We start from the raw sequence: 13,854 nt of genomic DNA on the forward strand, positions 1-13,854 counted from the left end.
CACGCAGAGGAGCAGCACCTGAATGCACCCATGAAATGGCACTAAGAATGGCACCTCATCTTCTTTGCCAAAAGGGTAAGAGTGAACCTTCAAAGCACACAGAGCAAGTGATGCAGACACCTACCGGGAAGGTTAACACGATGCACACCTGCGGGGAACGATCCTTGAAGACACTCCATTTCCTGCAACATTTTGCTCTAACACTAAAAGAGCAGCACTTGTAGCCTGGCAGACTCTGTGGCTTGCCAAAAGCAAGCGCAAGGAGGTACCTCCTGGTTTGTATGAACCTCTTCAACTGGAGTTTTCACATTGGAGCTCTCCTTGGATATAAAGGAAGACACTCCTGGGACTCTACCAGGTCCCGCAGGAGCGAGGTCACAGTCTCGCGCTTGTGACAGCGCCCGAGGGGAGCCCACGTCCGACACAGCGCGGCGCCGGGGCCCTCCTCGCGTGGCAGCTCCTGGCAAGGAACCCGCGAGGGGCCAGAAGAACAGCGAGGAGCAGCAGCTGCACACTTCAACACCCGGGAACGCCAAGGGTGAACCAAACACCCACCTGGCCCCATAAACTCTTCTGCAGCGGAAAGACCACGCGCTGCAGGAAGCCTGGCCAGGCTTAAGTGCCTACACCAAGAACGCCCACAGCAGCTCTTCCGTGTGAGCCACCGGGAAAGCTGCTTCCAGGGAAAGCAGATACGGCCGCAGCCTCACTCGTGCGTTTGGGTAAAACAACCAGCAATACTGTGGCAGCACACGAGTGCTCTTATGTCCTGTGCAGCTGGGCCATCTCAAGAAAGGGTAAAGGTTGGGAAATTTTAGGTCAAAATAATTCAGCAAACAATGCAAGCTGAAAAGAGATTACTAGCAGAACAGTTTTGTAGATTTTTAGCTACTTGCTATTTTCTAAGGTAGAAAATATGCTTTGGAAACAATGTCAGAGATAACTAAAATCCTCCCACAGTGTGGGGAGGAGCTAGGAAACAGCCTTCTCTACCGTGAGCTGTATCCAGACTGTAATGGAAGGAGAAACAGAAGGGAATGCAAATCTTTCTTGCCAATTTGTAATCGCAGGATAGGTCTAAATTTGTTTTTCTGCTCCAAACCCAGAATTCTCCCATATCCTTACCCACTATCATCTTTCTAATCTGTTTTGTTTTTAAAAAAACCACACATAGATACATATGTGCATATATGTTTGTGCATCCATGATAAACTTTGGTGCTTGCTGTCTTTATAATTAGAAAAATCTTTCCCCAAGATGCAACCTAGATAGCCTTTTTTTGTGCAATTATTTTGTCCTGATTATATGGAGGATTGCTTGTTTTCTTTCTCTCTGCAACAACACCTTTTAAAAATACATGACTTATCTTCTCTTTAATCGTTTCTTTTGTAGGAAAAATAAATAAAGCCAGATATTTCTGTCTTTTATCATAATCTATGTTTTCTAGATCTCCAGCTTTTCTTGCTATTGTTATTTGGACTCTTTGAATGGTAAATGCCTGGACAATATCCAAACTTGCACAGAACTCTAGCTGAGGCCTTATTCATTTCTACATTAACAAAAAAAAAGAAAGAAAGAAAGAAAAAAAGCTAAAAAAGCTAAAAAAAAAAAAGAAGCTTAAAAAAAGCTTGTATAATTGGTGTTTCTGGACAATAGATTTCATAGGCTAAAGTGAATTTAATCTTACTATAACTGACTGCAAGCGGTAGCTTATTTTCAAAAGTTTAGAATACTGCACTGCTACTCTTTAGTGAGAACTGAGGATATTCTGTACTTCACAAAAGCAGCAAAGAAATATTATCAATTAGCCCTGAATATTATCAACTGGCCCTGAGACACCACCTGATTTTCTAAAGACCAAGTAGATGAATCTTATTAAAAACAGGAAAAAAAATAAAGAAAGTAGGGCTAGGACTAAATACAGTTCTGCTCCTATGGCAAATCTTACCATCCTACCAAAGACTAGTGCTCTCTAAAGATTGTTAAACAAACAAAAAATCTAAACAGCCCCATCCCGTCAAGGACGGCAACAATCAGTTCAGAGTATTTAACACACCAAACAGTAGTGAGTCATTGAAAATACTTAAGTGCTAACATGATATAAATAAAAAGGATAAAATTTAAGAATAATGCAGTTGATAGGAGATGAGGGAAATGTCATTATTCTCCACATAAAGACATTCTTTAATTTTTTTTTTATATATCCACTGAGTTTTTCTCACTGAGAATTAAAAAACAGGTACACCATGTGAGGCAACTGAATTCAACCTGCAGAATTGCTTTGCTTGTTTTTCAAGGCACTTCTATATGTTTCAATAAAAGCAACTTAGATGCACCTTTTGTCATTATTTTGCCTCTGCTTTTTTCCAAAGCACAGAAGCTAAAGCATAGCATCATCCCTCATGAACAGTCAAGAAAATATCTGTACTAGAAGCATACAATATATATATAGCCTATACATTATAAACTCTGTGAAGAGAGTGCACTGAATACACATACAAGCCCGCACAAGGCTTTGTGAATGAACCACTTCCTTTTAGCAGCCTTCTCTTATCAAAATAGAGTAAACTATTGACCACAAATGCTGTTACCAAAGGAAAAAAAAAGTCAAATTAAAGGATTATTAAAGAAAGGATTTTTGAGTTAATGTTAGAATGGTTATGTTCTATTGCACGCATTAACGTGCAGACGCTACACACAAAGCAATACTATGAATGCTGCTCTGGAGAGATGCGAGAATGGCCCAGTAATCAAAATCCTCTAAAGATGTCAGTTTTACTGGACTTAATGAGTTTCCCTCACCAGACCCCTCATCATCGTCAGTCGCGGCCTCCTGCATCTCCTCTGTGAAAGCCTGAGATTGGCTGGGGTTATTCTTGCTGTCTGAAACAGTCACTTGTGCTTGTGACCTCTCACCTGAGGTCTCTGTGTGCTGAACTGGCGTCGAGGTAGTTAGGCCCTTGTAAGAAATGTCACCTGTCTCATCTTCCTCATAGTCATTAAGGCAGTACACTTCATCCAGGTCGAGGTCCAGGGTCCTGAAGCCCTTAGTGACAACCCCGGGCCTCGGGTCCAGGATCCCACCCAGGTGAGGCTGAGCCAGCTGCTGCCAGTGGTGCAAAGTGGCAGAACCTTGAAAGGGAACAGAGAGAACACCAAAATAAATCAGCAAGCAATCTCGCATCCAAAAGGCAGAAATATTTAAGCAGTTTATTTATGCAGACATCCAAATCTCAGCCCCACTAAAGGTTTGAAGCGTCTGTGAACTAGCAGAAATATCGCTAAGAAGACATGCTATAGGGAAAACTGCTTCAGTTATTCATCAGCTTTTCCAGACCAGTGTTAGGTGAACTGGTCACATAAGCACTCGAGAGGCTACGTCTGGCAGTCTGATGTGACCTTCTTGTGCACGTGCACCTCCCCTCGTCATCAATACTCTTATCACCCTAAATTTACAGGCTTCAGCAGGACTAGAAAGAATTCATATTCAACAGTTAGGCTGAACATCACCACAGACAGCTCTAGGAACATATACTATGTAATCCTGCTTGCATGAAGAAAGGAGGTAGAAACATGGTAGAATTTACTACCATGACTCACAGGAAAACAGCAACTATACAGATGATAGAGTAACTTCCACATTCTAACATATGTTAGAAAGCCACATCAACTCCAGGCTCATATAAGCAGATAACAGCTCTGATCCATGTGTCAAGTCTAAGTACCTGCATGGCTCCTATCTGAGCCCCTATCCTACAAGAGGTCACTACTCTACAGCCATCCTACAGGAGGTCACTACTCTACAGCCATACGCTACTGTACCTGCAGCTTCATCCTTGGCAGTAAAATGTTCTGAGTGAGGAAAGAGGTGCATTTTAAAGAGAACAACATTGCAATACTCTAGTGTTCAATATGAGACAGTGAGTCAGAAAAAGCAATGCGGCACATTACACTGATAGATACGCTGAGCTGGGCCCACTAAAATCAGGGGAAGATTTATCTGATTCCTCAAGCAGTGTGATTAAACACTGCTCACAAGAGTCAGACGTTTCCCATGTGCACCTGCCAATCACTACTGTGTAATATTTGCCTTAAAACTATTTATTCTAGGTCCTGCAATGCAAGCAGAACATCCTTATTCACATTTTCTGCAATGCAAGTTATTTCAGATGAATGCATGTGCAAGAGGACATCTAGGTATAAATGTATATTTACATTTATAGGATTTTGAGGAACGAAGTAGGATCTAGACTGATTGGTACCACTGAGGCTCCCGAAGCAGAAGCCATTACAACTCCAAGAAAATAACTCTAACAAAACAAAACAAAAAGCAAACACACACACAAAAAAACACCCTCCTTATTCACATACATTTCTAAATTGCCTCAGAGCTCAAGTTTTTGTACTTCTGCATTAAAAAAAAGGTTTCAGAATATGGACAACTGCCAAAAATTGCTGAGTCTTGAGCAGAGAGTAGAGCTTCACTGTATGACAATATTCTCAGCTGAAGTTTTTATGCATACAGTGCATGCAAACATAAAACCCTATTGTTGATTCTTCTATGCATAAGCTTCCAAAGCAGTAATCTTTTTTTTGCCTTATAAATCATCACAAATTTATACTCACATAAACTCTACAGAGTACAAGCATTAAAATGACAATTTTTAAAAATCTTTCCTGTGAAAATATATTCACCACAATAACTGCATTTTAAGCTTTAACAGTTCCATTGACATTACACGTTATCAGAAGCTTCTGGAAACTGGAAATCAAAACAGGCTCGGCTGCAGGACAGAGAAGGATGTTCAAGTTTCTCTGCACCTCAGTTACCCTAATCTTGATCTCATTAAATGTTTGCAAGGGAGCATTTACTTTTCCATACACAAAATGAAGCACAGAAAGCAATGTAATAGCTGTCAATGCTCTTATGATTGAGAGCAGCGGGGAAGAACAAGAGTATTACCCCTATTTTCAACAAAAGACACCAATACCAATAATTTTGTAAACTATGTTACCAAGAACAGTTGGCATGAGGGAGCTGGCCTGGAAAAGTGGGACTGGTAGGCTGAAGTGAGATGAAATTTAAGAGCAAAATGAGCATCTGAATTAAGCAAGTGACCTTTGTTCTTCTCTTCCTGATACGTGGAAGGTCGCATGTGTGGCACAGTGGTCACGGGATACTTGCAGTGTGTTGGTGCCATGATTGCAAAATGGGTAAAGATATTATTAGTCCAAGGTTTAGTTTTCATACGGAACAGGGGGAGCTCTGTTTTGTGCTCATGATCTAAGAAGCTGCAGATTCATAGTAAAAAACCAAAACACTATGTATCAAAAGCAACTTAATCAAAATCAAGCAGTCATCTTATTTGACCAAAACAAATATTTTTTCTTTTAAAGATGTAGGAATGGGATGCATTTCTTAGTGCTTGTGTCATCTTGTCTCTTTTACTGTGAGACTTAATCTCTTTTGCTGTGAGATTTAAAGGGCTTTTAAAGCAGCAAAAGCCACTAACCTGGAATGCATTATAGAGCTATCTTTTCTTCCCTCATTTCTATGGCATAAGCTCTCATAGGAAAATGATAATAAAAAGACACAACAGCTGACAACCGGATGTATTTTGCTACAGTAGCATTAAATTACTCAGTTTATCTATGAATAGAATGAAGTTGAAGAAAATGTTAAACTTAATAGAAAATTCCTAGAGAAAAAAACTAAGCCAAAGAAATGAACAGAATCAATAAGCAGGTTTTTAACAAAAGATAACAAACACCAAGAAGATATCAACAAGTCACAAATTAGATGCAAAACAAACATAAGTAGTATTTAAAAGGCTCGATATCTTAAGGCGAAAAAGAACAGTGAACAAAACTGGGGAAAAAACAGACAGAAAGGTGAAGACTGAAATAGTTTATTGGAAGAAAAACAGATATAATGGGATAGTGACAGAAATCTATTACAGTGGTAGCAATCAGTAACTGCAAAGATGTTGAATCAGCCCTTTTCGCATGTGATAGAAGAATTCTATAGTCGTTTGAAAGCAATCAAGAAAATATATTACTAGGAGCTATTAGAAATAAGGGATTTGGGCATTGTGGCTCTGTTTTCATTTGAACAGGTAGACATAACATGACACTTGCCAGAGCACAAAAAGGGTTTTGTTTCTGAAAATGTGTCATGATAAAAGGAAATGCTGAAATTATTACATGCAGAAATAGTATAATCTAACACAACAGTTATCAAAAAAAAAATTCCACTGTGAAACCAAGGCTAAATCACATAAATATCACCCTCGGAAGTACTATGGCAATACAGATTACTTTTGCTTAATCCTGAATGAATTTACTCAGTCTTAATGGTGAGTACTAACCTGAAAAGACTAAAGAAAGCCAGGTAGAATATATTATTCCTATGTGCTCTGTCTGCTTTGCTAGGCAGACTGCAGAAATGTAATTACTCCTGAAACAAAGCTCTAGCCCTGACCACCTACTTGTATTTTGATTTGTTCTAAGAAGATATATAGATGAAATTTGGCTAAAATAGCATGGTATTTTGCATAGGAAGTCAGAGACTCATTGCCTGTCAACTCAAGACAGCCAACTGAAGTTCAAAAGCCACTTCTAATCACAGAAGCAGCCCCGTTAGACCACCTGCAGTACCTGAAATAAGTAAAGGTCTTTGCAGACACTTCTTTGCAAAATGGGGATTTGATGAACTAATCTGTAGCTTTTGAGCACCTGCTAATATTCTATTTTGGATACTGAATCACCTTTCTTCTTTAAATATGAAATAGTAAGGTGAAGACTTAGGTCACCTATGAGGCTGCACTACTGATGCATGCATGACCTGCAACATTTATTTTGTTCTGTTGTTGGACGGTTTTCTTTTCCTAATCGACTTTTAAGGCTTCTGAAAAAAATAGTAGTTAGAAGAGTTCAAACCAACAGCGTGGATTACTGTCTCTAAAGTAAAAAGAATACGTATTGCAAAGATTTCCTGCTTTCTGCTGGTGGATGAGAGACCACAAAGAGTCACTAAGAAGAACAGATAAAGGCCGAGGCCCTTTGTTATCACCTTCTAGGGGCTTCACAATCTGGAGCTTCTCTGGCAGGTAGGATCGACTGCTGATAGACATTCCCGAATATCCAGTGAATTCTGAAAATCTGGAGTGAGTTCCCAGTGACATGATGCTCTCTGTAGGAGTCACGGAGCCACTATGGAGTTGGCCCTTTTCCGCCAGTTCCCGCAACTTCCTTTCCTGCTCTTCTTCAAAGAACTTTCTCTCCGAAAGGTAATTCTCCCGCCTAAGGGACAGCCTACGAATGGCAGTCTCTAGGTCACTGGAACCTGGTGTCCCTGGGGTTCCAGGCTTCTTCATTCTATCTTCATTTCTAGAGCATAGCAGGGGAGGAAAACAAACAGATGTAAGGAAAAGAAAAACACTTTGAGAAGCTTAAAGCTTTCACGGAGAATTTTGAGACATACTTCAAAATCTTTAAATTTCTGTGTCTGGGACAACATGCTCCAGGGGAGCTCAAAGCTAAACACTGATACTTTCTGTCTTCCATACTAAACTGTTCCAGAAGGCTAGCTCCTCTTAAAAACTGCTGGTTAGAAAAGTTGTGCTTTAATCAAGAGCTTCCTCCTACAAAGAGGAAAGAAGCTTCTTGTTACTGCTGGTCTCATTGTAATACAAACTCAAGTGATCAGGCCAACTCTTACATAGCCAACGCTACAAGAATGTATCAGTGAGTCACAAAACTGTACTACAGTGGCAAATATTCATTGTTTGTTTTGGGATATTAGCAAAAAGTGGTTTCACACCATCTGGTGATGATGCATCTCAAAACACATGTATTTGCAGAGATTGATATACAGAAGTTTATAAAAGCCTTTAAAAAAAAAACCTCAGTGCTAAAGAATTAAACACACAAAATCAAATCACTTTTGAAAATGCAGGTCACTGTTCTGGCCTGCACAACATGAGATAGAGGAAAATGGAAACACTTTGCCTCATATATAAGGAAAAAAAACCCACAGTTTGGTCCTGAAGTACTAACCCATTGTCACCAGATTCTGTCCCTAGGATGATGCTATTGGTCTTGTTGTCTATCATAATGCTGGAGATGTCTCCCCCATAGAAGCTGGAACGCGGAGTGCTGATGCAACTAGAAATAACTGAGTTCATAGCAGACGACTGGTTAGAGCCCGGAATATTCATTGGTGATGGAGTCATGGATCTCTGCTTGACAACTTGGTTTACATTTCTGACTGTCTCGAAGACCCGCTTCTGATGACTGGCAAGACAAATATAATTAACAATCACACGGTGGAGAAACATCTATCCTCAAGAACAAACAGGTAGCAGCTCAATAATGACCATTTCTATCACCTCCCCCTACTCGTGCTGTCTTGTCCTTACAAAGATCCGTAAAAAAAATTATGCGGAGTCTAATATTTACCACAGAATTTGGCCATTACATTCAATACATCAACTGGCACCTTCTTCATTATCAAACATATTTTAGGCAGAATATATGAGAATTATGTGCCCCACCCCCCTCAAATATTAAACCAAATTAAATGAAAGGGCATTTCCGTGGATTGGCTAAAAACCTCACAAAACCACTGTGTGGAAATGAATTTAAAAAAAAAAATCAACTCCTAACTATGAACTAAGCTAATCCATTTTGAGAGCGAAATTTGGATTAATTCTGCTGAGTGTCCTCAGTGCAAGCAGGACTTGTATCTTTTCTTTTCATAAAGAATTTCCTACTCCCCTAACCAGCATTAAAAACAAACAAAAATAAAACACACACAAAAAAGCCCACATGTAACATGCACCCACAACCTGAAGAGGCTGTAAAGGCTGGAAATCTCAATTTTGACCTACTTCAGAAGTCCGTTCTTCATCACCATTACCCTAATTGCAAAAGTAACTTTGTTCATCTGCTTTGGAATTAAGATTAATTCTTCACAAATTACTTGAAGTAAACCTGCCCCACATCACCTTACAAAAGCATCCTTGCTGCTTTGCTTTATTGTTCAACACTGGCTGAACACAAGAACAGCACACTTGAAGGTAACGCTGCAAGTGTTTCAGCAACAGTATGCCTTACACTATTCAAAGTCATTCAGTTTTTATCTTTCTGTCCATGGATTAGAAAGTTGCATTAGTTGCATCCACTGTGTGCAGCCTCCAAATCTACAGTAGGTTGTGTCTAGAGGGCTGAATGTAAGGACATCTACCTACAAGCAGTCCCGCCATCCTTACAGTCGCCACCGACAACCAGATGAGTAAAACCCGGAGAAACTATGAAACCAAAAAAAGATGTCCAATCCTCAGCACACCCATACTAATGGAGAAGAAATTTTAAAGTTATCAAACTAGCCCTAAGTTAGACAACTCTGGAGGGGCAAAAGGATCCTATGGGGTTTGAACATGCTCTCATCTTTTTGATTTTGCATCTTTCTGATTTTGCATCTTACTTTGTTAAAGCCTGTGCTTTGTACAAATAGGCGAGATAGACTTGTTGCAACTTAGGTCAGTAAGGTCATTTCTGCCACACTGCAACTTCCTTTAGCTTTTGGAGTTTCAGAAGTACTTCACTTGTTTCAAACCACTGTCTTACTTAACTCAGGAGAACTATAACATAAGGGCTTCCTACTGCCACTCACCTGACTATTCAGTTTGATGCCTGTTACACAACTGCCCTGAATCCATTTTCAATGATAGTCTTCTCAGAACACGGATTATACCAATGATTACTTAGTAATTTCTACTATGAGAACCTAAAAGAGGGTCCAAGAAACAGAACCTGCCTCCTTAATCATAAACTTGCATGATAACACACAGGAAAACCAACGCTTTTTCTTTCTCAGACCCACATTTGCAGCACCCAAGAATGCAGGTGAAGTTGCAAAGACAAGGTAAAGTCTGTGTTTGGGTGGTTTCCGTTGTCAGCTTAACCTGAAAATATAAACAACCCAAAGACCAGGCAATTTATTATGCCTCTCTGTCATACTCCTGTAAAATAGTGCAACTATTTAGTGTTTCTTTTTCTTTCCTATCAAACAGTAACTAACTTCAGATACAATCAATTTCTTAAAGAACATAGGAACCAATGCTTTTCAGTCATACGCCAAGTCTGGAGAGTCAGGTTCATCTAAATGCAGTTCTTTCCTCATCGACCCTTCTATTTCTGCTGCCAGAGAATCCTGTTAAAATCAAGAACAAAAAGCAAATGCCTATCAGAGTATTCCCAATATTAATATGCATTCCCAAACTGCTTTTCTAGACAAAAAGAAAAAGATAGAGGTGTAAAAATGAAAATTGGAAAGCTGAAACACTAATGATTTTATCTAGATGACAAGTTATAACTTAATTTTGTACTGCTACAGTCTTTACCATCGGAGGAGGCATAACGTAGATAACATTTGACAAGAATATCACAGAGTATCACAGGCAACAACAGAACCCTGGTCTTCCCATCTATATTCTCAACTCAATAGCTCCCTCTCTCATGCAAAAACTTTTGCTTTTTTGTTTGTTTGCTTGTTTAATACATATAAAAAACATTTTTCCCTTTCACAACATTCTCCCCCACAGAGAAAACAAAATAATACAAAATAATAACCAAAAAAACCTTCACTGATCTTGGCAGATATAGGAGTATACTGATATATGAATGATGAATAACAAAGATGTATAGAACTGTGTAACAATCCACTAATGCGACCCATAACTCTCAGCACAAGTATAGCACTTTGGATCTTACACAACCCTGCAGAAAAAGCAGCCAATTGCACAGCCCCCCTGCTTCAGGACCAGGCATGCAGAACAGGCGCTCTGGTATCCCACAATACTATACGCACACGTATTTCACTGGTATCAAAAGAAATAAACCACCCACGCTCATGTCTAGCCTGGCATCCCGTCCCTGCATTTCAGCTGTGTTTCAGATGCAACAAACACTTCTGTTTCTTTCACCTGCCTTTTAAAAAACCTACTTACCATAGGGAAGAGACCAAGAGAGTGGTACCGACGTGATATGGCATTTGGCATAGTCTTGTTCCTAAGGTTTTTCAGCTCTTCTTGCGCCTCGTGAAGCATTTCCATGCACTCTGCATACTTGTCTTCCAGCTCCCGCAACTACGACATACAGAAAAGGATGTAAGACCTTATCAGCTGCACTACTGTCACAAAAAGTCCACATATTCTTTTAACACTGATAAATGGTAACGGGACTGGAAAGAACACCCCGGTGAAAAGACGCAATTTATGTATCAATGAAAATCATGATTAACAGAAATAGGTAATAGGAATATAACATAGAAATCTTATGCTGCTGATATCAAAAGTTGGTAAGGGAACAAAAAGAAAAAAAAAAAAAGCTTGCTCCATTTCTTAAGTACCTACATAAAGCCACAACAAGGAAAAGTTTTGAGGCTAAAAACCTCCTTGGCCTGATCACGTACATTGGTTATTATTATCCTGATTACTGTCATGACCACCACAGTGGCAAACAGCATGAGAAAAGAACATGACATTTTACAGTGTCCCAAAGGGCTTAAGGCAGCTTTAAAATCAAAACTTCTAAATATAACCTCCAACACCTCCTCTGCTTTCAGATGCCTTTTGGACAGTGTACCATTATAGTTCATTAAGTACTTCACGGGAGTTCAGCAGAGGGGCAGAAGTCTTAACTACTTAAATACACTGCTGTAAGGACAAGAGGGAAATGACATAAATGGCTTTTCTGCAGAAACAGCTACAGCTAGCATTCCCACCCGAGACACCAACTAGACCAAGTATGACAGATGCCCACAGAAGATCAGGCTTTATTCATTCTGTTTTTTTTTTTTTTTTCTATTCTGCATATTGTGAATGTAGTACCCAGGAGAAATACAAGTTCTGAACTGTCCTTTTTTATTTGCTGAGCAGATATGGTATGAATGAGCTTTTCTGCATTATCTCATTTTCCCAAATAAGCTACCACTAGAAAAGTCAACCTCTAAAGGGATTCCTACACAGCCCACAAGCCTCAGTTTTCCAAAATATATGCCTCTTGAAGGAAGAGAAATTAGGAAGGGATATACTTTGAACTCTGCTACAAACACAAACATTCCTTATACATACATATTCCTTCATTCCTTATGCAAGGGTAACATTTAATGCTTCTGATCCAGATTATGTTAACACTCTCAGGGTGAAAAGCTAAAAGATACTGTCCTAGCACTAAATTATTTTAATAGTAAGCAGTGTACTCACTTCTGCTGTGAGCTGTCGCTGGGCATCTTTAGCTGCTCCCAAATGCTGAACAAGTTCTTCATTTTCAACCGCACACTAAAATAAACCAAAGAAAAGGTAGAAATCTGTTCTGTGATGAAGTTTGCATCCTGTACTACAAGTAGGGAAATTCTGACTATTCTCACACTGTCTCTGCAACAACACTAGCCAACAAGTATGTCAGTTTAAAAACAATTAAACAAGATTTTAAAATGTTAATACAAGTTACCCAGCATCAATCGCTATCTTCCAAATAAACATCCAAATCCTGAAATGGGTATCTTCCCATTGAAATAAATACATTATTTTTACTCAAGTCTTCAGGAGGTTATTACAGAATTTTGCACTTAATATTTAAAATATATTTAACAACTGTATATCATATTCACACATTTCGATAAATTCCTATGTTCTAATCAAGTATGTTAGATACTAAACAGCAAACAAGGATGCCCAGATGAGGCGCATGGAAAAATTCTCCGAAGTTGTGATATTCAAAGAAATTTAACTTTTCTTCCAGCTACGACCGTGGTGAATCGCAGCAAGAGTTTTATAATTGGATGTCTTACAGCTTTTGCCTTTTTCTGCAGATCAACTATCTGAGAGAGGAGATGGGTGATTTCTTCCTGTTGCCGGGCAGCATCTTCAGTTTTCTTTGCTAACTCTTCTGAGATGTTGGCAATCTGGATGTTTGCATCCCCTTTAAAAGTAAGTGATTACAATTAACATTGTAACATCAAAAAGCAGGAAACACACACACACACAAAGAACAAAAGAAAACTTCTTTCAGAGCATGATTTGATTCAGCAGAATCCCTTCCCAACACACATAAGGAATTTTTGAAAGAAAACAATAAGAAGGAAAAAAAATGTATGGACATACTCAGCTCTTTTACACAATCATTCACAAGCTGTTGTTCCTTTTCTTCATAAGTTATTGTTTCAGTCTTCAGCTGACAGGCCTGTTCAAGAAATCCACATCAAAAATGCTACATTAGCACACTTGTCCTTTGCCAGCCTGCTGCTGCAATTCCATCTGCTTCAGAAAGACAGGCCTTTCAAATCACTCCTCCAGAAAGACAGTGAGAAACAGGGCTTTTTTTTTTTTTTTTTTTTTTGCCCTCACGCTCTGGAAAACAGGGCCAGGAGAACGTTCAGCAGTCACACAACTGGGCAGAGAAACTGGCACCACTGTCACCATGTCCCCACTAGGTGCCACCTGTGCACTTGGAACAGGAGCAAGCCCTAGAACAAAAGGCCCATATGGAGCTTGATCGGGTCACCTGAATATAGATGGATATAACCACAAACTGATTAGCGTTTGATTTAAATACTTGAATTTGGGGGTGGGGGGAAGAGAGAGAGTATTTTTAAAAGGTCTGGAGCTGTAACTATATCCCACAGAAATCCTTAGTGCTATTCCTTTCAGGCTTTTCCTTTAGTGCTAGGGCCTCTAGGAGCAGCAAGAGGAGCCTGGCTGCACCAGGCTGGGTCTGTCCAGCACCCCCTCAGTCAGTCTAATGCATTCCCAGTACTGGGGGCACGTACAGGGATGCACAGCCTGCACC

General features: G+C 39.6%; 1 protein-coding gene across 4 annotated transcripts in view; it reads right to left on the reverse strand.

The window, feature by feature from the left end:
• Positions 1 to 13,854, reverse strand: part of TRAK1 (trafficking kinesin protein 1) — a 73,915-nt gene that overhangs the window by 11,338 nt on the left and 48,723 nt on the right. For 2 of the 4 annotated variants that reach the window (XM_088521072.1, XM_088521069.1), the window contains 8 exons: positions 13,170 to 13,248; positions 12,857 to 12,987; positions 12,270 to 12,344; positions 11,013 to 11,150; positions 10,140 to 10,216; positions 8,059 to 8,295; positions 7,073 to 7,389; positions 2,917 to 3,132 (listed from right to left, as the gene is read on the reverse strand). In XM_088521072.1, the coding sequence (XP_088377198.1) occupies positions 2,917 to 3,132; positions 7,073 to 7,389; positions 8,059 to 8,295; positions 10,140 to 10,216; positions 11,013 to 11,150; positions 12,270 to 12,344; positions 12,857 to 12,987; positions 13,170 to 13,248 (1,270 nt within the window). Of the gene's footprint in view, positions 1 to 2,802; positions 3,133 to 7,072; positions 7,390 to 8,058; positions 8,296 to 10,139; positions 10,217 to 11,012; positions 11,151 to 12,269; positions 12,345 to 12,856; positions 12,988 to 13,169; positions 13,249 to 13,854 lie in introns of all 4 variants that reach the window. The other 2 variants (XM_088521070.1, XM_088521068.1) reach the window with 1 other exon arrangement.

Source organism: Tinamus guttatus, unplaced genomic scaffold (genome assembly GCF_059628265.1).
Source record: "Tinamus guttatus ecotype Peru unplaced genomic scaffold, ASM5962826v1 Tinamus_guttatus_pri_ptg000115l, whole genome shotgun sequence".
Classification (NCBI taxonomy): domain Eukaryota; kingdom Metazoa; phylum Chordata; class Aves; order Tinamiformes; family Tinamidae; genus Tinamus; species Tinamus guttatus.